Source organism: Cinclus cinclus, chromosome 3, assembly GCF_963662255.1.
Source record: "Cinclus cinclus chromosome 3, bCinCin1.1, whole genome shotgun sequence".
NCBI classification, from domain to species: domain Eukaryota; kingdom Metazoa; phylum Chordata; class Aves; order Passeriformes; family Cinclidae; genus Cinclus; species Cinclus cinclus.
Window position 1 is genome coordinate 23,509,306 of NC_085048.1, and position 22,074 is coordinate 23,531,379.

The following is a 22,074-nucleotide window of genomic DNA, read 5'->3' on the forward strand; positions in this document are numbered from 1 at the left end:
CGCCGGACTGACGGCAGCTGCCGCACGCCGCGCGGGCCATGGCAGAGCCCGCCCGAGGCGGCTGCGGGCCCGGCCGCTGCTGGGGGAGCCGCACCCCAGAGCCCCCCGGGCGGAGGCGTGCGGGGCGAGCCCGATTGCCCGGGCCGCACGTTACGCTTCCAGCCGGGAAAAGCTCCGTGCCTCCGCCGCTTTTTTTTCCCCTTGGCAGAAAGTTCTGCGGGCGCCCGCCGCCGGCTGCCGGGGGCGAGGCGGCGCCGGGGCGGGCGCGGGGGGGGGGTGTGCGAGCGGCGGGCCGGGTCCGGGCCCGGGGCGGGGCAGGGCGGCAGGGCCCGGCCCCGCTGATGTCAGCCGGGACGGGGGAGGAGAGGAGGGGGAGCGGGAGCGTCCGCCCGTGTTCCGGGTCAGGCGCGGGAATGCGCGGCGGCGGCCGGCAGCGCTGCGCTCGGCGCCCCGCGATGCCCCTGCCGGGAGGGCAGGGGCCTGCGGAGAGGCGCTAGGGGGACGCCCCCGGTCCCGCCCTGCTCCGGCTCCCGCCCATTGTTCTCCCGGGGCCGCCGCGCTCGCCCGGGGCTGCTTCCCGCCGGTGGCGGCGGCGCGCTGGATGCGGCTTGCGGCCGCTGGCTCGCCGGGACCAGCGCTGCGCGGCGGCGGAACGGACAGCGGTTCCCGCGGCCGGAGGGGAGGAGGGGGCGGCGGTGAGCGGCGGCGCCCGCCCCGCGGCCCCCGGCGGCGGGGCGATGTTCCACTGCATCCCCCTGTGGCGGTGCAACCGCCATGTGGAGTCCATCGACAAGCGGCACTGCTCGCTGGCCGCCGTGCCCGAGGAGATCTACCGCTACAGCCGCAGCCTGGAGGAGCTCCTGCTGGACGCCAACCAGCTCCGCGAGCTGCCCAAGGTGAGCGGGAGTGGGAGCGGCGGGCCAGGTGAGCTGCCCCGGCAGGTGTCCGCCGAGCCCCCCGGTGCAGCCCCCGCACCGAGGCGGCGGTGAGGGGCTCCTGGGACCGCCGGTCTGTGGTAGCAGCCCCTGAAGTTAAAGGAAGAGCGGAGTTTCAGGTTCGCGTTTCCCCAGAGTTAGATGGGAAACGAGCGTTCACGGGCCAAACCTGGAGATCCGCGTCTTGCGGCAGGACAGGTCCTGTTGGAGGGCAGGGGGGTTGGTGCCCGAGTCGCAGGACATGATTATGTGTGTATTGTGATTAACATGCACGTCATCGGAATTACGAGACCTTGGAGGGTATTCAGCCCTCCCCTTTTTTCCCCTTTCGGTAGATACAATCTGCTCCGTACATGGGAAAACGAAAACCTTCCAGCAGATAACCGTGTTCCCGTTTCTGCTTCTACTCCTGGAAACTTGGTTGTGCAAAACGCGAGAGACAAATAAGGCTTTTACGCGTCTAAGTCTCGCACAGTTGTCAGTATTTTGCTTCTCACTTGAAGCGTGTAGTCAAGAGTTTTATGCCTACTATATTTTTGGTATTATTGTCAAAGGTGAATTCACTTTAAATTCAATATTGGTTTTGAGATCTTGAGGTGGTGCCTGCCAGTGTGCCTCTCCAGGTGGCACTTTTAAAAGATTTTGCCAGAGGGACTCTATCAGAGTGATTCCAGCGGGCAACTGCGGCTGCACAAACACAGAGTGAATGGGAGGCATGCTCGACTTCTGACTTGAGGACCCACGGGCGTTTTCCTCCGTGTTTGCTCTTTAAACTTTGGACAACTCAGAAGTCTTTGTGAGTTGTGGTTGGTAGAGTTTGACACGGGAAGTGTTACCTGGAAGCTACATCTTAAAACTGTGTGGACTCTTACTAACTTGGAATCCAAGAGACTGAACTTACTAACCAGAAAATTTTTCAAAAGCACCTTTGTTTGTACCTGAATCAAAGTTGCTCTGTTCATACCCAGACTTAAACAGCCTTACTTTTTCCTTTTTGAAATTCAGTGCACTCACATACACCCTCTTTTTTCAGCTCTACATAGTAAAAGTAATCGTGGTGGCTAGAGATTTTCCTTCAGACAGTAATAAAAATACTCAGTTAACTGACATGTTAAATTTGGCTTTTTGTTTTGAAAAACCTAAGTGCAAGTTTGCATCTTTTTGTGACTGATCTCTTTATCCTTCTGAAGTAGAGCAAAACTGGTTTACATAGACTGTGTGTGGGTGCTATTTTTACTTCTAGCAGTTTTTGCTGGCTTTGTGCACAGACCAAACTCAGGAGTCCCTTTGTACTAGACCTTTCTTTTTAGAGTTGGCTTTCAGGCTTGTACACATCATATTACAGTGGTATTTAATGTGCGTGTGACTAAAATCCTGTTGAAACCCATGGCTCTCTGAATTTTAAAAAAAATTATAAATTCACCACCAACTGGTTGCTGTGTACCAATGTAAAGGATGATGTCTGTTCATGGTGTTATCTGGTATTAATTTCTATAAATAGAGTGCAACTATTATTGTTTCTCTTCTATTCCTTGAACCATAATATATGAAATAGCCTTTTTTTGCCCTGTGGTGCTTAAAAAGACCACTTCATCCCATTAGTTACATGTGACTGCATTACATCCCATACATATAAGAAATAGCGGAGGAGGTTAAAAAACTCTAAAAACCAATCTAGGTTCCTTGGCATTATGGTGGAGTCAAGTAAAAGCTGAAGTTAGGAAGAAGTTTTTTTGTGGGTTTTTTTTTTTTTTTTGGTTTTTTTTTTTTTTTTTTTTTTTGGTCTTTTTTATTTTATTTTTTTTAATGTTCATGGATCATGTTACAGGAGTGCCTAAATATACTGTAGGAATATGTTTGTGGGTTTTTAGCTGGACTAGGAGGAATCTGATGAAATACAACCACAAAAACATACTTTCATCTGTTCTAAGTACTTTGTGCCTTGTCAGCAATGCAGGGATGCATTTTTATTGGGGCTTCCTGCATGAACCTATGAACTTTCCTTGTCAGTTCCTTATTAATGATTTCTGATAAATGGAATATAGCACCATCACTTCATGAAAGTGTCAACTCTGCAGAATTTTGAGAAAAGTTTTACAGAAATAGAGCTGCACTCCTGAATGTGAAATTAATCTGTTGAAGGTGAAACTGGTGGGAAGAGCCCTGTTCAACTTTTCTGCCAGCAGATAGTTCTAAAAGTTCTTCTCTAGGGATCTGGTTGAGGAGAATCATGGAAGATCTCTCAGTGGAAGGTAGCTACGGCATACATTTCTCATTCCTGTTATATTAAAAGGGTAGTGTCAGTGCAAAGTACAGCTATAGAATTGGAAATCAGTGCAAAAAGCTGGGATAGACCGAACCTCTGGTAGAGAAAACATGGGGGAAATAATCAGAATGTGTAATTAATCAATTCTTAGGTCAGCATAGATAAAAGTGGTCATTACATCCTTAATTTAGTGTAGTCCATTACATTAATCTGACCTTACCTCCATTAAGTTTCTTGTCTACATACATAAAGGCAGTAACAGAAAATCAAGCTAGATTTGGGCTCAGCTGAGGCCTATACAAGTCAGGGGAATTGTGTAACTCTCAGTGGCTGGTTAGTTAGGTGTTTTTCAGTGCGTGATAGAGTCCTGAAGTTCACAGTGATCTGTGCCAATTCCTGGTGAATCACCTGTGGGCTGTGCTGATGCCATAATATAATCCCTTAACAGTGATAAGATGTTTGTGTTGCTCAGGTGGTTGTGATGCCCATAGGAAATTGCTGCTGTAAAGCCTCACCTTGGCACAGTGAAGAAGAATTGCCCTGTAAGTTCTGTCACTTTGCAGCAGAGGTTGCAGTAATGGAGGAGGAAACCCCAACTCTGCTGCTCAGCTCTTCATTGTGCACACGGGTCGTTCAGACTCATTTTCCCAGTGTGGGCAGCTGTGTTCTGAAAGGTCTATTGCAGCAGGCAGGAGGTCTTGTGATGCTTCTCTGAAATCGAGTAGATATTGATGAATTCTTTTATCAGCTTTGCCATGGCTTCAAGTCAGACAGTGATGATAGCTTTATTTCTAGACATCTACTTTCCATCCACTTACATATTTTTTTCATCCCTTAAATGTGAAGCTTTCTGAGGGAGATAAGTATCAGCAAGTGGCATGATGAAATATGTGGACCTGCTGCATTTCTCTCAAGCTGATGACGCAATTTGTGTTGGATGCACACACTTTCCCCCTTCTCCCCTGGTTCTCTCTGCCCTCATTTCTATCAAGTAACAATAAAAGGTGTTCTTTGGTTGATCCAATACACCAATAAAAGAATATACTCTTAATACATCCTAAAATCTCAGTTTTGAGGTACAGAAGTAGTCCTAGGCTTTGTTTAATTTGCAGTCTTTGCTAGCATACTTAAAACATCTCTTATTCTAGAATAAGCCTGTAGAACGTGGCATGTGTTAGGGTGTTAATGAAAAAAAACCAACAGAAAAAACACACATAAAAATCCTTTCAAAATACAAAAGACAACTTAGAGAATTGCTTTAGCGTCTTGAAGGAGAATGACTAGCAGAAGGATCCTGCACTATTGCTGAATTATATGTTATGAGAGTCATGTGAAGTATGCTCAGAAGAAATGAGAAATACACTTGAATCATGCGGAGGGTATTACTTTGCTAGTTTTATTTCTGTTCTCTAAGCTCACCAAAATATATGGTAGAATTCTTTATCTTTTTTCTAAGGGGAGAGAGTAGGAAGGGTTCATCTGGAAAACAACTGAAATGTCTTCAGAAGCAGAGAGAGGTGGATGTTATTGCCCCCGTTATTTCTACTCTTCCCTGTGTTTGCTTCCTTGTGCATTAGTATGTGGACCAGAAGAACTGTTTCTCTGACCCCCTTTTTCCTACAAATGCCTTTTTTCCCCAAGCTGTTTCTGTCAGTGTTTCAAGAATGCAAGGTGATAATTTTTGTTCGTAGAGTAATTTAAAGGTTTTTTATATAATGCTGCACATTTGGTTTCCCATGTCAGTAAGTGAATCTTTTTCAAGGTCTCCTTAGTTGCTTTGCTGGATCCCTGGCTCCCTTTGCTGCATTCCCCAGTTATGTGATGCAGAACTTACTCTTATTTTTTTCTGTCCTTAACCAATGGTGTCTCATATCCTCACACTGCGTGTTCATACTTTCCCATCCTCCCTGTCCTTCATGTTCCAGGATCTTGCTTATTTCCTCCAACCTAAAGAGCTCTGTCTGCCCTCTGTTTCTGATGCTTTGCTTCCTGTCCTGCCCCTTCTGTGCTGAGTTCTTGACTGCCCTTGCAAACATCTCTTTTCTTTGTACTCTGCTCTTTCCCCTTCCTTTCTGCTGCCTCCCAGGTTCTGTCCTCTGCTCTTACTCTTCTTGCAGGATAAGCCAGCCTGGTGGGATGTACTGGAGGATCAAGCTGTATACTATTAAGCTGCTGGTGGTTTTCCACAATAATGAAGTCTCTCTGAAGCCTTTCTCAGCAGATGTGGCTGTTTTCCCACAGAACAGCAATTTCTAGCTGTCAGCATGCTTCTTGCCACTTCTGTTTTACAAGACAAATTAAAGAGTTGCACCCTTTGGTCTGAAAAGGATGGGCTATGTATAGACTTGGTGGTAAAGTGTAGCTCTTAACTTCCTTAAATAATTCCTTCTCCTGTGTTGGAGGATCCCAAGTGCCTTGTGTTGATTATTTAGTGTGTCTGATTTTATCGGAAAAAAAAAGTAAGTTGTTGCCAGCGTTTGTAGAGCGACTTAAAAACGTAGTTTGTGTGTTTTTTTTCTAAACCATTTTATTTTCCTTGAGAGTGAAAACTTGAAGAATTTTTCAACTAAAGCTGTAATATGTGGTGTATAATTTGCTGCATGTCAAAAACTATTCTTCACTGGAGAGTAGGCTTTCTGGCAAATTGCTTTGATAGAAGAAAATAACACATTCTGCATGATGCGTTTCAATAGGTTTTCTAATGAAAAGCATCAGATAAAAATAAAAAGCTTTCAGTTCTATAGACCACTCTTTAGTTGATGAAATGTTGTTTTTTACTCCCATACATTAGAATTTAAGGGCAAATACATCCTGTCAGCTTAATTTCTCTGTGACTCAAATTTTCAGTACAAAACTGGATCCCTGCATATTTCTTTTTCCAGTGATAAAACAGAATAGAAAATCTTAGGAACCCTTAAATGCAGTATTATATTTTTGCCTTTGTATTAAATCACAGCATTCTTTGCATTGGTGGGTGGTGGAAATAGCTTATAACTCTTGTTTTGCTGCTGTTTTGTCTTTCTGCTTCTCAGCTCTTTAACTCAAAGAGTAAAGACCACTTTCCCATGATACTTCTAGCAGATGTTGTTTATGGAAAAACTCCAGTGGCAAAAAAAAAAAATCAATTTTTTTTCTGTGCACTTAGAGTCTGAGGATTTTTTTTTTTGAGGGGGAATAATTTTTATGCAGCATTTGTAAACCTAATGTAGTGCAGCTGTAAATCATTTCACATCTCTGAGCTTACAAATTGTATCTGTCATATGTAATTTTTCTTCTTGGTGTTATATACTTAAGCTTCTCTGTAGATTTACTAGATGGATGTGAGACCTTTTCCCCAAGAGACCAGGTTAAACCCTGTGCCCCAGTTTGTTTGTTAGAGATCTGTTGGTCTACTGCTGCTTGGCATTCAGCACTGTCGGTATCTCTGCTATGTGTGGTGTTGAAATACCAAAATCACGTAAAAGCTCCTTAAGAAACAGTCCCTCTGTTCTTCCCACACCACACCTTTGTCTCAGGAAGAAACCTGTTCTGGGCTGAATTTCACTGTTCTGTCATTGTTTCTATCATTATGCAGCCATAAGCCTGAAAGACACTTGTTTGGTCAGTAATCTGTGGGAAGACATGATAATCATACTGTACCTCTCTGAATTTGTGTTTATGGCTGCTTAAGTTGAACAGATGTAGGAACTTTATTTCCTTTTTTTGAATGCATGGATCTCTTTGGGTTTGGAGAGATGTGGTGGGATATCTCTCGTGGCTGGAGTGCTGCAGTGGATGAACACAGGCTCTTTAAGGACCGACCAGGAAGGCAAGGATGGGGACTTGCCCTTTGGATGAGAGAGCAGGTTTGGGATGGATGATGAGCCAGCTGAGAGCAGGTTGGGATTAGTGGATGACATTGTTTTGGGTGTCTACTGTAGACTGCTTGATCAGTATGAAGAAGTAGATGATGCCTTCTTCACATAACTGGAAGAAGTCCCATGTTTACGGGCTCAGGTCTACACATGGTTTTTGAAGGACATGACAGCTGGAAGGACAACACAGCAGGACATAAGCAATCTGGGAGTTTTCTGAAGTGCTTTGATGGCTTCCTAGCACAGGTGCTCAAGGATTTAATGGACAGAGGCGGTCTGTTGGATCTTATACTTAAAAAGAAGAAAAGGCAGGTTGAAATGTGAAGATCAGGGTTGCAGTAGCTTTAGTGACCTTAGTCACGTTGCCTATTATGACCATGAGGTGGGGGAGCTCAGGGTTCTGAGAGGAAAGAACAGGATGTTTATACAGCATCTTGAGAAGACCAACTTTGGTAAGTTTAGGATTCTGTTTGGAATAGGTTGGTAAAAAAGATGTTTATTCTGCCATTCAGCAGGGAAAGGCTGGAGAAATGAGCAGAGAGGAATCTCATGAAGTTCGGTAAAGAGAAACAGACCTGCACCTAAAGAGAAATAACCCAATTTTCCAGTACAAGCTGAGGGCCAGCCACGTGGGAAACAATTTTGCAGTAAAAGGCTGTGGGGAACCTGGTGGACAAGTTGACCATCAGCCAGTAATGCTCCTTCAAGACAGAGAGAGCCAACAGTATCCTGGGCTGTGTAACACAAAGCATTGCCAGCCGGTGATGCTTGTCCTCTGGCTAGCATTGGGGAAACAGACCTGAAGTACTTTTCTAGTGCCGGGTATTCCAAGAGAAGAGGCATGGACATACTGGACATACACTGTAGGGGCCACAAAGACTCTTAAGGGCTTGGAGCATTTCAGGAGAGAAAGCTAGAAGATCCAGAATAGTTCAGCCTTGAGAAGAAAAACGCTCATGGTTGTATATAAATATGTGTTAATCAGCATGAAACGGGTGCCCCGTGACCTTACAAGAGGCGGTGGGCAAAGGCTGAAACACAGGGAATTGTCTGAAATAGGACAATACTTTTCTACTGTTAGGATAGTGAAACCTGAACATTGATTGTCTGGAGAGGTTGTGCAATCTCTGTTCATGAAGATGCTGTAAACCTGACTGGACATGGTCCTAGGTGACCCATGCTTTGAGCAGGGGGTGCACTAGGTGATGTCTGAAGTCCCTTTCAACCTCAGCTGCTTTATGATTCCATAGAGGGCATATCAGAGATTTTGCCCATCTTTAACTTGGGTGATTTTAATGGTACAGATTGAATTGTGGTTTTCACTGTTTATTCACCCTCAAATGTTTAATTGTTTTACTTTCTACATTGATAGTGTCATGGTGTTTTTGTACCTCTTGCTGTAAATCCTTAAAGAAGTACCACTGTGTGATTTGAACAAGCAGGTATTTACAGTTAGTGTCGGAGAGGGAACTGCCACTGGGTGAGCTGAAACGGACTGTACGCACACAGTAAAAGTGGTTTTATTGCAAGTTTAATAATTTTTTCAGCATGACAAATGCCATTTAAAATGCTTTCTAAGAACTCCTATGACTTTACAACTTTAGTATCTTGAGAATAAGTTACCTTTTGTAACCTGTTGTGAGTATAGTAAATTAGTACTATCATGCAGTATATGCTTGAATTATTAAAATCCATAATGGTTTGTAGAGAAGCAACATTGGATCCTTATGTTAACAGACCTCTAAACAGAACTCTGTGTTGAAGGCTACAAAGAAGTTTATTACCAGATAAGTATATCTAGGTTTTCTCCTCCTAGTTTCCAGATTTTTCTGTATGGCTTCAGACTTTAAGAAATACTTTACCTTTTGACATCAAATATGGAAGACCACAGTCTGATGGGAGCAGAGGAAGAACATAGTCTTCTGTTTCCCAAACAAAGGAAAATCATTATCTTTCCTGTTAGTGTCCCTGCAATTGTTCAGAAGATTTTTGAAGTCTGCTTGGTTTGAAATATTCTAGAATGACAGTTTTGAAATACTTTCTAATGGCAGTTTTTTGTAGTAACAATTCAGGTCTACTGATTTTTGACCTGAGTTGAAAGAAAGTAATAAAGTAGTTATGTTTCAATACCTTTAACTTTTTTTTTGTAAGGTGTGTACTTTTGTAGTAAATTGATAGCATTCCCTTCTCTTTGTGATGTACATAGGTGAGGCAGGGTTTGTGGGCAGAGATTATATATTTGTACCTCTAAAATAAATTTTATGATTACACATAGAGTTATTTTTCTAATTATATCAGTTGATCTAAAAAAAAAGACATTACACCCTGCCAACAGTCTTGCACACTGGAAAAATGCATGCTACAAATTCATTAGAGAGATTAATGTGGGCTTTGGTTGTTTTTTTTTTTTTTTTCTCCAAATGGCAAATGCATTTAACTGCAGTGAATCTGTATTTTTGTCGTAGTAGATGTTTTCTCATCTCTCTTAAAGGCAGAGGTAGTCCGTCTCACCACTGTGCTCTTAACAAGCAGCTCTAGCATGGAGTGCTCTTTAACCTTTGTAGCTTCTGCTTCATTGACATAAAAGAGAAAGTGAATCTTTGCCTGCCAGGAGCAGTAGGAGACAACTTGGTCAATGCACTGTTTGGTAGCACAGCATTTTGATTCAGTGCTGTGGTGTATTTGTTTTTGAGAGTGGATAGTCCCCTATTTATTTTCTAAAAGGGATGGTAACAACTGAGAGTAGGACCTGCAATTGGCCCATCCTTGTCAGTGGTTCAAAAATTGGCAGATGCTTTGAAAATAGGGTGTCAGAAACATAGTAGGTTGATGCTGAATGCAACTTCAGTGAGACACTGGTATGATTTTTGCTCTGTCTTCTCTAGGCCTTCCCCCTTCTTGCCTGGCTGATCTTTCTGCTGGACTTTCATTTCAAGTACCCATTGGAGGGATAGACAGCAGTTGCAGTATCAGGTTCTGTTTAGAATATGTGCCCATGAACTGTGATCTTTAATTAATATTTTTCTCTTGTGAATTTTAAAATTCTAGTAATTTTATTAATGTTTTGTATGGACTCCTGCTTAAATGTCCACCTCTATGATCTTTCATTAATATTCATGATAACAAAGTTGGTAGTAGGATGTTGCGAGACCGAAGGACAAAAAGGACCAAAGCTTGAATATACTCTGCATACATGGTCGGGTGTGTGAAACAGTCTTTCATCATGCAAAATATGTTCTGGTTTTTCTTTTTACCAAAGGAAGACCTGTAGCTGGGGATTGGAAGTAAACAAATGAAATGGTGTCCCCACTGACTTCTGTTTACAGTGTAGGAGAGGAAAGTGGAGCCTGAAGTAAGATTTTGAAACAAGAATGCATTTAGGAGTTAAACTGTGTTTAAATTACTATGTGCCACTTCTTAATTCTAAAGCACAGATAGCCTTTAGTTGGTCATTTGTAAGTTTGGAAAATGGCTGAAATAAACACAGATATACTTAAGAAACAGAACATAATAACATACTCTGTCTTGTAGCTTACTTAATTCATTTTAATACAATAATGTGATTGCCTGAAGAAGCCTTAAAACCTGAGGCAGCATGGGTGTGTGGAAAATCCATATTGGCATCTAAGGGAAATATGACATAAGAGCAAATGCTTACAAGTTCTTAATCTTGTCTGCAACAGCTCAAGTGCCTGCAAAAAAAGAGCAGACCTGAAGCAAAAAACCACAAAACCCTCATCCTATCTGGTGTGTGTATGTAATCGTGAGACAAGTTAATTTGCAATTTTTTTTTCTCCTTTACATCTCTTTCTAATTTCTACTGCTTATGCTAGCCCATTGTGAGAATTAGGCAGTGGATTCGTAAAGGTTCTAATTTTAATTCTCTTTGCTCCTAGCCTTTTTATGGAAATGTTTTGCTTAGCACGGTAAACATTTAATTATGCTACCTGTGCCAGATGAGTTTGGAGTGTGACATGTTTCTAGCATTGCAAAGGCTCTAGCAGCTCAGATGTTGCTGAAATATTGCTCCTCCCCTGAAACAACATTAGCTGCAAATACATCTTTGTTCCCTTCTCTGTGTTTTACTTCAATTACTTACTGTTTTAATATATTTCCATTTTTTTTTTTTTATTCCCATCAGCTAAGGTGCAGAATTTTCAGGGGCAATTGTCAGGCATGAATATTTTTTGTTACAGGAGAGATCCGTTGAAAGAAACCCAGAGATCTATTGTCTTGGCCACTTGCACGGAAGAAAATATCCTACTAGTTTGGCTTAATTATCTTTTTTATTTTCCTAGAATTGAGTACCGGTTGTAGTGGTATTCTTAAAAAGAAAGAAGGTATAAAAAATGAGGGCCATGGGATCACACTGTCTGTTTATACTTTTCAGTGAGGCATGCACTTATCTGTTAATTTTTTTTCTTCTGTTGCCTGACATCGACCCAATTTTGTCAGAATGACAAAATGAATGTCACAGAATGAAGTTTTTTTTTTAAATATGTGTCTGGGTGAGAGAGCCTTGGTTAGTTTTCCAGTGAGCAAAGAAGTCTGAGATGTATGTTAGAAAATCCATGTAAGAGAAGCCTCTATAAATTCTTTCATAGCAGGAAAGGCTTCAGTCGAGGGTCAGGAACTGTTACCTAATAGCAAGTCGTAGGCTACTTCAGTGCTTATGCTCATGGCATTATTTTTCTCATTGATGCACTATTAATTAGGCTAGCTAAACTAAGCAGCATTACAAGTGTTGCCAAGATACTCATAGAGGCATTGGGTCTGCAATCAAAACCAGCTATTAGAGCGTGCTGGGTGGATAGCTGCTCTGGCCAACAGCCCCACTGCACTTTGGATCATGTTAGAGCTTATCAAATAGAGGCAGAACTGTGTTAGATACATCAAATTAGGAACATGTTTCTTGTCGGCATGCATTTAAAAAATTGCTGATATTTATACACATGCTTACATATACATATATGCAGATATTTATACATATACTTACATATGCATCTATATGTTTGTATATATAATGTATTTATGTTTGTTGAACTCTGCTGAGTAAGCTTTTATTTCTCTCTGTTCCTTGTGGCCTTTTTGAAAGCTAAAACATATATGGCCAAAAGGAGTTGCTTGCCTCTACAGCAGTGCTTCAGAGCATTAATGTTGTGCTTTAGATAAAGGAAGAACACTTACTGAAATGGCAGAAGGATGCACTAAACATGCAAGAGTGATTGAGTCCTATAGTTTAAAGGAAAAAAAACAAATTAGAAGTTCAAAGAAATGCCATTCATGTAACTGCAGTTTGATTTTATCTAGGAAATTGTGTCATTCATTAAAAATTGTTATGCAGATGGAAAACAAAAGCTTCCAGTTAATTTTTCTTTTAAGTAGTAGTCAGCTAAAGAAACAGGAGTGTCTTTAAATATTGTGTAATGCTGCTTGTTGCACACACGTGCTCAGCATATTTAATAAATATGTACTACATTGACACATGGTGTACTGTGAGGGCCCTCAAACCTTCCTAGGGATATTCAGCTCTTAATAGGCTTTTGATGACTGTTGTTTCTTTTAAACATTTTCCTTCTGTCTTTGCTCACTTGCCATTGAATATCTGTCAGGGACAACTGTTGCTCAGGGTAAGATTTGTAGTAGAACATCAATATTTATAACTGTCATGTAGTTTAGCAGCTACACATTGCTTTGAGGAACACATTTTAGCAAGTATTTATTTTGGAGTTTAAGGACAGATTGGGATCTCTTCTGCAGAATGTACTCCTGCTATGTTTTCACAAAAGTGTCTTCAGTTGCTTTTCTAAGCTTCTGATGGCTTCTTGGTTTAGTCATTAGTAAATATTTAGAAAAAGGACTACATTTGTTTTAAGGTAAGAGTGGTAATGATATGAAAATGCACTTACAGATTTTTGAGGACAGTGGAGGATTAAAAAGCATTTGTGACTATTTTAATTGGAATATAAATTTTTAAGGAGCTAAAAATATGGAATTATAGAGGTTTTACCTTCCTCTTAAAATTTCAGCTCTGTTATAAAACACTTTTAATATGGGGGAGGGAGGAAGAGTGCCATTCTGACTCAAAAATGCCTTTGAAATTCCCCATTCAGATCAGGTGCATCTTTTACTGTCGAGTGTTTATAAACTTTTTAAAGCTATATCCTTCTTATTCCCTGAAAGGAGCCCTTGTTTTTGAGGGAAACCACATTAGTTTCAGTTGTGTTTTATTTTTCTGTGACATAGTGTATACTTGGAGATTGCTGCAGAAGTGCAAAACTTTGCACTTAAAAACCTGATTTATGATCTTGACCACAAGACACTCAGAGTAAGATTGAAAACCTGTACTGTAAAACAGATTCATGGCACTGCTTTTGTCTTGTGTCCTGGTAAGATGCCTTACTGCCCCTTTTTGTGTCAATTTAAGTTGTATCTGAGTGATGTTTAGGGCATATCTTCTGTCACCTAAATAAAATAAAAACTCAAAAAGAGGTGCTAATTTCCTCAAAGAGATTGCAGGTGGGTTCCCAAATTTACAGTTATCTTCCGGGTATCCTAAGGGGGTAAAACCATGGGGGTGCAGGCACACACACGTGCTGGCAGTGGGTGAGATGCGCACTTCTGACTGCTGGTTAAAACTCCCTGTGTGCTCTGGGGGCACAAACTCACTCAGAATCGTAAGAGTCTTTTCAGTTTTGAGGCAGATGACTTGTATGTAAAGTCATTTCATTCTGCACAAATCCTCACTCCTTGCAGTCACTCTCCTTGAAAGGCCTGCCTGAAAGAAAGTTTCCATAAGAGCTCCACAACTTTCTTAGGAGTGCCTACATCTCAATAGGTCTTAAATGAGCATTTTTCTCTTTTAGTCACCAGCTGTTCCCAGTGCCTGGGATTGACCTGACTTACAGCTTGGCCTGTTTGATTGTTATTCTGTCCTGGGGGCTGCCAGACCCCCTGAGCCCATAGTTGGGAATGGCAGCATCCTGTCTGCGCTGTGTTCTCACTGTGGACAGGGCTGGACTAGGTTTTTCCTCAAGCAAAGAAGACCTGAAATCCTGCCCAACTTTGATTAGTTCTTCTGAAACTGCGCCATAGCACAGAGGCTGTTAGAGGCTGGAAAGAAGGCCTTCCTGAGGGAGGCTGGTTCTGTAACCTAGTTGGTTTTGGTGTTCACTGGTGAAGAAGACCTTGTGAGCCCCTCTTGGTCAGTTTTCTGGATCTAGTTCTTTAGAAGTGTCCCTCTGCATTAACTTTCAAATGAGCCCGCGTGTGTAATTAGGATGCTTTTAATTACTCTGCTTGGTAGTCTTGCCCCATTAATGTCTTGAAGCTGGCACTCTGCATTTTGCTACTGTCTGTGTGCGGTGATCTAAAGATCATAACAGCAAGCTTTGCGGATTATTTTTTTACATAAATTTTCATTTTGGCTAGAACAGAGGTTGTAGTTTGTTTACATGTGAAAATTAAAACAAAATGCTCATTCTGATATAGGTGTGAAGGAGTTCTGCATGACTAATGCCATGCAATAGCTTTAATTACCTCACATTTTGAAAGTGATTTCAGTTATTCCTCATCATTTATCATGCCTTTATGTGAGTTACGTAAATATTTTCTGAAATGCAATTTTTTTCCTTCTTTCAGCCTTTCTTCCAGCTTGTGAAGTTACGGAAACTTGGACTTAGTGATAATGAAATCCAACGGCTCCCTCCAGAAATAGCAAATTTCATGCAGCTGGTGGAACTTGATTTGTCTCGAAATGGTAAGCTCCAAAGTTAATGTGTTTGATTCTGTACTGTCCTATGACATGGTATAGAAAACTGGCTTTGTACGGTTTTTCTGTCTCAGAGATTGTTATCTAGGTCCTGCAGAACACTTTTTTGTCTAATTCATGGATTTACCTCTTGTTCTAGATGGGAAGGGGGGAAATAGTAGAGGGGAACTTGTGGTGAAAATACAGTAACTGAATAAGGCTTGACTGTAGTTCTGTGTTTCTGAGAGCCTGCTTTATTTTCCAATTTTAAAAATGCTTTTTGTGGTAGTTTTATATGTGTATCTGTCACAATGTCGACTTCTTTCCCCAAGCTCTCTGAAATTCCTGACATTTAGAGATGGAAAAAAAAAGAAGCTTTCTGTCCTTAAAAAAAGGACTGCCTGTGAGTTAGAAGTCCAGTTCTTTATCTCTGTTCTGCTCTTTACCTGGGATTACCAAGAGGCAGAGTGCTGGCATTTCTAGTTTTACTTTTGGAAGAAGAATCAGTCAGTTTGTCAGCTGCAGAGATAAATTCAGAAAAGAATGCTGGGAGAAACTATCTTCTAAAATGCATTGTTGGAAACAACATGGGTTTATTGTTTACTTGCTGTGTATATTGTCCTGCATTGTGATGGAGTGAAAACACTTCTTTTTTTCTGTGGCCTGGTGAATTTACTACAATAATTTCTACAAGAAGGTCAGGGGCTGGTGGGTCACCTTTAAGCAGCCTTATGACCCAGTGATCTAAAAACAGTGAATCTGTATTACCAAATTAGAGCAACTGTTGGCTATTTTTGCCTCCTTACATGCAGTGGATGTGCACAAAATGCTCTCTCAGCTGTGATGGAAGGGGTGGGAGTGATCAAGGTTGTGTAACCTTGCAAATAAAGGAGGGTTGTAATTGAATATTCAGGAAAAGAAATAGTGTAATGGGGAGCCTTTTTTTCTTTATGGTTTAACTTCACATCGACTCTTCATGACTGAAGAATATTGTTGGTACTTCACCTTTCTATAGAATATTTCCTTTATTTGTTTGGTGTTTTAAATCCTGTCTTTATCTGATAGTATAACTGATGAAGCGTGACGAGTCTCCAGGCAATTGCTGAAAAATTTCTGTGAACCATGTAATTTTATGCACATTTGGAAAGCCTTTTAAGAGAAGAAAACTGGAAAAAACCCCAGAGACCGAAGAGGCAGATTAGTTAAAACATTTTGGAAATACATGAACATTAGTTGATTTGGTACTTGGCTACTGAGTTTGGTTGAGTTGGGTGCTGTCACTGACAGACTTTATACAAAAAGAAACCCTCTGTTGGCTTAGTAATTCTCTTCTTAAATGAATAACTAGTTGGAAAAGAGCTGATGGATCAGAGCCATGTGAACTCTTGTCAGCCTGACTTGGAAGTTGGCTTGAGGGCTCAGCTGTAACAAGAGCAGATGGTGTGAATGTTTACGGCTGGCTAGATGCGTTTGTCATTAGAAGTTACTGCACAGGGAAGTATTTTTTCCAGTGATGTGTTGAACTAATGCAGGTGGCAGGGAGCAGTTGCTTTCCTATATCCAAGGTTCAGTGTTAATTGCCCATTTTATTGCTTTGCTTTCTTTTCTCTGCAGGTTCATTGCAGAAGGTGACTGATACCATTTCCCTCTGCTTAATTATGTCACAGTTGTGTCACTGCATGACTGACTATTCAAATTAAAAATGCACCATGCAGTGTGGTGCAGGTGGGGTGTGGCAGAAGAGAACTAGTTTTACTTTCCACTGTTTGGCTGTTTTATGATTGTCTCATGGTTCTCCAAATCAAAAGGCAAAACACACCATCTGGGATGCTGCAGGGGGAATACTTGCAAAAAGTTTTTTGAGATTTGTAGTATTTTAATTTATTAGCTTTGCATTTTGAGCCCACCTTCTAGTATGTCTTGTTCTAAACCTGCCACAGGTTTGTCCTGTTCAGTGGTTTGCACTCCAAAAGGTTTTGTTTTTCTGACTGCCCAAAACTACTTAGGAAAAAAAAAATAAATAGGAACTCTTTGTATTCCTTTCAGGCAGAGAAAAACAGCCCTACTTTTCAAAATGCAGTATGCTGCATGAATAGGAAAGTGTGATGGTGACATCTGAGCTTGGGAAATAAGAGATCATTGTTCTGTGTTTTTTGTTGTTCTAGTTGTCTGGTTTGGTGCACTAATTGCCTTCGGTTCTGGTCATTCTGTTTCCTCAAGAGCTTAAAAACACAGATATAAATTCGTTTAATGTTTTCTGTACAGGAATAGCTTTTCCTATTTTAACCTCTCATCACGGAAGGGAGAAAGGGTTTTGAATAAACAATACTTCCATTTCTGCCATAATAAAATCGTAACATGTCTTCCTTTCTCCTACTTTATAACTCTTTGGCCAGCATATGATCTTTGAAGCCACATGAGGTCGCGGGTGTATCATCGGGGTGGACTTGGGTGCTCTTCCAAGCTGCAGTGGCTGGCTGCACTTGGAAGAGCTGTGAGGTGTTGAATCTAGAGGAGGGATCAGTCTCTCCTTGTTTGTGGAGGTAGCTCTGTGTACCTGTGCCATGCAGTGTTACGCAGAGTGTAAGTAGCCCTGCTTTGTAGACACTTGGGAAGAGTCCATAGGGAAACTCTGAAATGTGTCTTTCTTAAATTCTAAGGTGTTTTTAAATGCCCCAAGACATGCTAGTATATATGTTAAAAATGTACTATAGTAATTATTTCTTTAAGCAGTTTCTTGGTTAATGAGTGAATCCAGAACTACAAAAAAATTCTTCCGAGAAATAAAACAAAAAAATCTTGAGCAGATGTAAATTTGATGCTCTCTGTGTATGTGAGAGAAGTCTGGGGAGGGTAAGGATAGCCTCAGTGGTGCAGAAGGAAAGGGATTTGGAAAGGCTAGCAGCCATACATTTTTAAACTTTTCCTGGAGTATTTGCATGTTGATGCTATTTCGCATTCCCTGCAAGGCCTGTGTGTTCATGCAGGCTTTCCTAGGAAGCATCCCACTGTGCTTTTCTAGTCTGGCTGAGGCTGTTATTTGTGCTAAGGTTGAAAGGATGAATCAAGGACTGGAATGCAAGAGGGCAGAGAAGCTCTGCTAAGAAAACAGCATAGTGATAGTGAACACTTTGAAGGTTGTTTGGTTATAATCCAGTTTATCTCTGCCTCTTGGTATCAAGTTGTTCAAAAAGCTCGTGTACTCATTCTGAGGCTAAAGGGAACAGATTTTGTAGGATTTCAGCAGTGGATACCTGAGCTTTTGACTTGCTGGCAAAGTGTGTTTGAAACTCAAGAGTGTTTCCTGAGGAATCTTCTGCAATAGATACTCAACTGCTGTGTTTCTGAAGCTACTGCTGGTTCCCTCAGACTCCCCAAGGTTGATTAACTGGGTCACTGAACCATTCTTGCTTGATGACCCTAAAGTTTGGGTAGGGCTCAGGTGCTTTGCATTGAGCTCCAGTGCAAGTCTTTGCTCTTCATTGACAGAGGGGAAGATTCTTCTCTAAGCACACTCAGTAGTGCCTGTGTGCTGTTTTTTTTTTTCTCACAGCGCTTGGACATTCTCTCAGATAAGTCCTGAAAGACCCTGTAATTCATAAAATGCAGTCTCCAGTGATAGAAAGATGTGCTCAAATTTCTGCAGTTCTTTCCTGGTGCCTCGACTGGCACTTAATTAAGCTTTCGGTTCTTGGAAAGGCATGCCCTGTGCTTCAGATCCCTTTGAGTTGTAGCAGGTTGCTACCCACGCTGCTCATCCCCCAGAGACTTCCTTCAGCAACTTCATCCCCCCTTTTCTTCTTGCACAACCCCTGGAGGCCAAATTCTTAAAGCTTTGGGCCCTGCCATCCCAGGTTCATAAAAATGTTAATGGTGTTCTTGTTCTGTAGCTTCTTCTAGATAGGAGGGGCAATGCATAAAATTTCTGTAGTTAATTTAATGCATGATGATATTTAGGATTATTTATACTATGTATGTCTGCTGTGTTCTTGCAGAGGTGGTGCAGTTTTTTCTGGTATCCCTTGTTCTCCAAGAAGAGTGGTTTTGTTTGCTTTTGACAAATACTAAATCCTCCAGTGATGTGTTTTTGTCATGATATTGTATGTTCCTTAAAATGCCGTGAAGGTGTTAGTTTAACTGCTGTATACTTATTTGAAAGAAATTTCTATCCTGCACACACTTTCTCTTAACGGGTGTGCTGTGGAAGCCAGGTTTTTATTCCTAACGTTATACACCTTTTGCAGCCATTGACAAACTGTCTTTTAGCTCTTTTTAGCTGTTTCATTTAGCTCTTTTAGCATAAAAGGAAAATCACTGTGAGCTGGGATACTAGGCATTAGGCACTGGAGTGGCTTTCTTGTCCTTCCCAGCTTCAGGAGTGGTGTTTAAACCATCCTGCTGTCCACCCCTTTCTGTGATGCCACCTGACCCCGTTGCTTTTGTAGGAGAGGAGCTTCTTGCACTTCTGTGACTGCCTGTGAGTTGTTGTCTATCTGTGATCAAAGCCTGGCAGGCTTTTCTGCTGCTCCTCGTGCTTCCTTTGAACGTGTGTACCAAGGACTTGGTCCTGCAAGCCCATAGCATTGGTAGTTGCTCTGTGCTGGCAGTTTTGCACTGACTGTAGTGACTTTCCAGCTGGCAGCAGGTAAGGGGATTCAGATGGTGTGGTCTTGTATGGAAGTGGTCTGTAACCTTGCAGTTTGGTGTTATGTCCAAGCACTAAGACTCAAAACTGTGGAAAAGATGCAAGTATGAGTGCAATGGGAGAATTAATTGTTTTTTTATGTTATTGGTAGATAGGTTATTCTGGTTATGTTTGCTGATTCAGCTCCCAATGGAGCTGAGATCCACTACTTTGTGAACTGAGGAGTGATGGATTTTGCTGTGGCATCTGTTGAGGAAATCTGTGTGTGGGCACATCTTGTTAAGCTATATTTGGCTCTGCATGATGCTTGATACCAAAATCTCAATATAATTCTTTACTATGATATCCAGTAAGAATAATGCTGTTTGTTTAATGTGTGCAGTTAATATTTCATGCCCACCATAGAGATGAATTCATGCTACATGATATATTAGTTGCTACTCATTTTTGTAGTTTCTGCTTAAACTGACCTTATGACTGTATTGATAATGTGGTTGTTCTGGACACAAGTCTTGCAACATCAGGATATTCTTGTTTCAAAATCCTCTCTCCACACAGTTTCCATATTTGTCATTTATAGGAAAATAATTACAGACTTAAACAGAGATAAATATTCTGCTTTCAGATTACTGTAACAGTAGAGCGGTTCCTCCCAAGCATGTCAACAGTTACTACGCTGTGTAAGGAAGGACTTCACTGCTGCTATGACAGGTCTGAGCAGAGTCCAAGACTTTGGAAGTCAGTCTCTAGAAGATTGGTAATCCCAAGTGCTACATAAGCCTTAAGTTTTCCTTGCTTCCAAAATGGATCACAGTTGCAAATTTAGAAACTTGTATTTTCTTTTGTCTTCAGCTTTCAGCATGCTTGGAGAACTCTACAACAATGGTATTTAACTGCTCTGCTTTCAGGTGCAGGTGATTTGATATTTCTTCTTTTTATTTGAAGTGTTTCTTCTTTTTAGTCACTTCAAAATCCAATTGTAAGTCTCCTCAGAGATCTTGGTCATCCTCAGGACACCACATGCATAGTGTGATAGGTAAATTTTATTCAGCAAGTTATTAGAGGGCTGGGTGAGTAGGCAGAAGCTTTACTGCAGTGTCCATCAGCCCATTCTGCTGAAGGGCAGTGTAGAATGTCTGCTTTGCTCTCTGAGACTCTCAGCTCACTTGTTCATATCAGTGCCTGTGCATCAATGCTTTCCCTTTTTAATTCAGCCATCTGCTCTCCAAGGTGTACCTGTCAGCTGTACTGTAGGACTGCTTCCCTTCTGCCCACAAAGTGAGTGTGTTCCCCTTTTCCTCTTCCGCATGGAAAGCAGGATAACCAGTATTTTTTCAGATGAGAAATTCTGACAGAGTAAAGGCTTGAACACTCGTTTCAGTTCAGCCTGGGCTGGTGATCCAGCTATTTTACAGTGAAGAGATTAAGCTAAGTAGGGAGAAGCATTTTGAGTCTTCTGATGTTGTTCTGCAGCCTCCCATGGACTCTGCTGTCTTGTCTGGCAGCTGCTGCTGTTGCTTTGTGCTCTTGCCTGTCTGGCTGTCCACCTCTGCCTCTGCTGCACTTCCACAGCATCTGAGCAGAGACTTCCTTCATGAAATCCTCTTCTTTTCTGCCTGCCACCAGCTGCCTTGACGTGTATGTGCTGATACAGGTCTGGTGACAAACAGCAAAACGTAGAATGCTGAGAAGTAGATGGGAATTGATGCTTTCTTGTTCAATGGACAAGAAAAAAAAAACCAGGCCAGCGACCTGTGCTGGAAGGCAGTATAGTTGACAAATGGATCTATCTTGTTAACACATGCAACTGCTGGATGTTGATTGTTTGCTTTTTGATCTGATTTTTGTCTAAGTGAGGGCTTAGAGACAAACAAGAATTGCTCTCCTACGCCTACTTGGACATGTCTTATCTGATACGAGAAAGCATCCTGTGAATGCGGTTGCTGCAACCCTGATGTGTACACCTGAACGTCATGGAACATCCCACCAGAGGCTTGTGTTTTGTATAGTGGTAGAGTAACTTAAGCTTCAGTCTGCATCCAAACAGTGACTGGTTTTTGGTTTTGTGGGAAATTTTGGGATTTTTTTGGTGTGAATGAAAGCAAAGCAAACTTGGAGATAAGAGAACTTTTTGTTTTCTTGGATGGTTGCTTGCTAATAGTTGTGTTGGGTGCTTGAGTTTTGAAGTTTGGGTTGGGGTTTTTTTGACACATCTAATTTCTTGTGACATACCTTTACTTCGTATTATCTTCCATTTCTCCCTTCAGGTTAGTTTCAAATTTGTGCTTAACATCATCACTTTAATGTCTTACACGTGAAGTTTAGGGATGGATGTACAAAGGAGCATATTAGGGAAGAAAGAAAAAAACCTACTGCAAATTACTTTTGGACTCTGGAGCTCTGCACAGTGCCTCAGAAATTCTTACTTGCTTGGAAGAAGTAATGTGAAAGTGAATCTGATTTGTGAATCTGGGTTACTAAAATTAATTCGATCTCAGTACGTTGGAGAAAGAGAAGAGCTTTATGTGCAGCAGGAGAAGTAAGGCAAGGAGAAAAATTACTGGACCATGTCCTTGCACGGGGCTTCTCATCAAGGAGAAGGATGAAGCAGCAAGTGCTGACTG

General features: G+C 41.6%; 1 protein-coding gene across 1 annotated transcript in view; it reads left to right on the forward strand.

Annotated features, from left to right (window-relative positions):
• The first annotated feature begins 737 nt into the window (after window positions 1-737).
• The window catches only part of LRRC1 (leucine rich repeat containing 1), a 68,521-nt gene continuing 47,184 nt past the window's right edge, over window positions 738-22,074 (forward strand). The window contains exons 1-2 of the mRNA XM_062488543.1: window positions 738-896; window positions 14,697-14,814. Coding sequence (XP_062344527.1) covers window positions 738-896; window positions 14,697-14,814 — 277 coding nt within the window. The remainder of the gene's footprint in view (window positions 897-14,696; window positions 14,815-22,074) is intronic.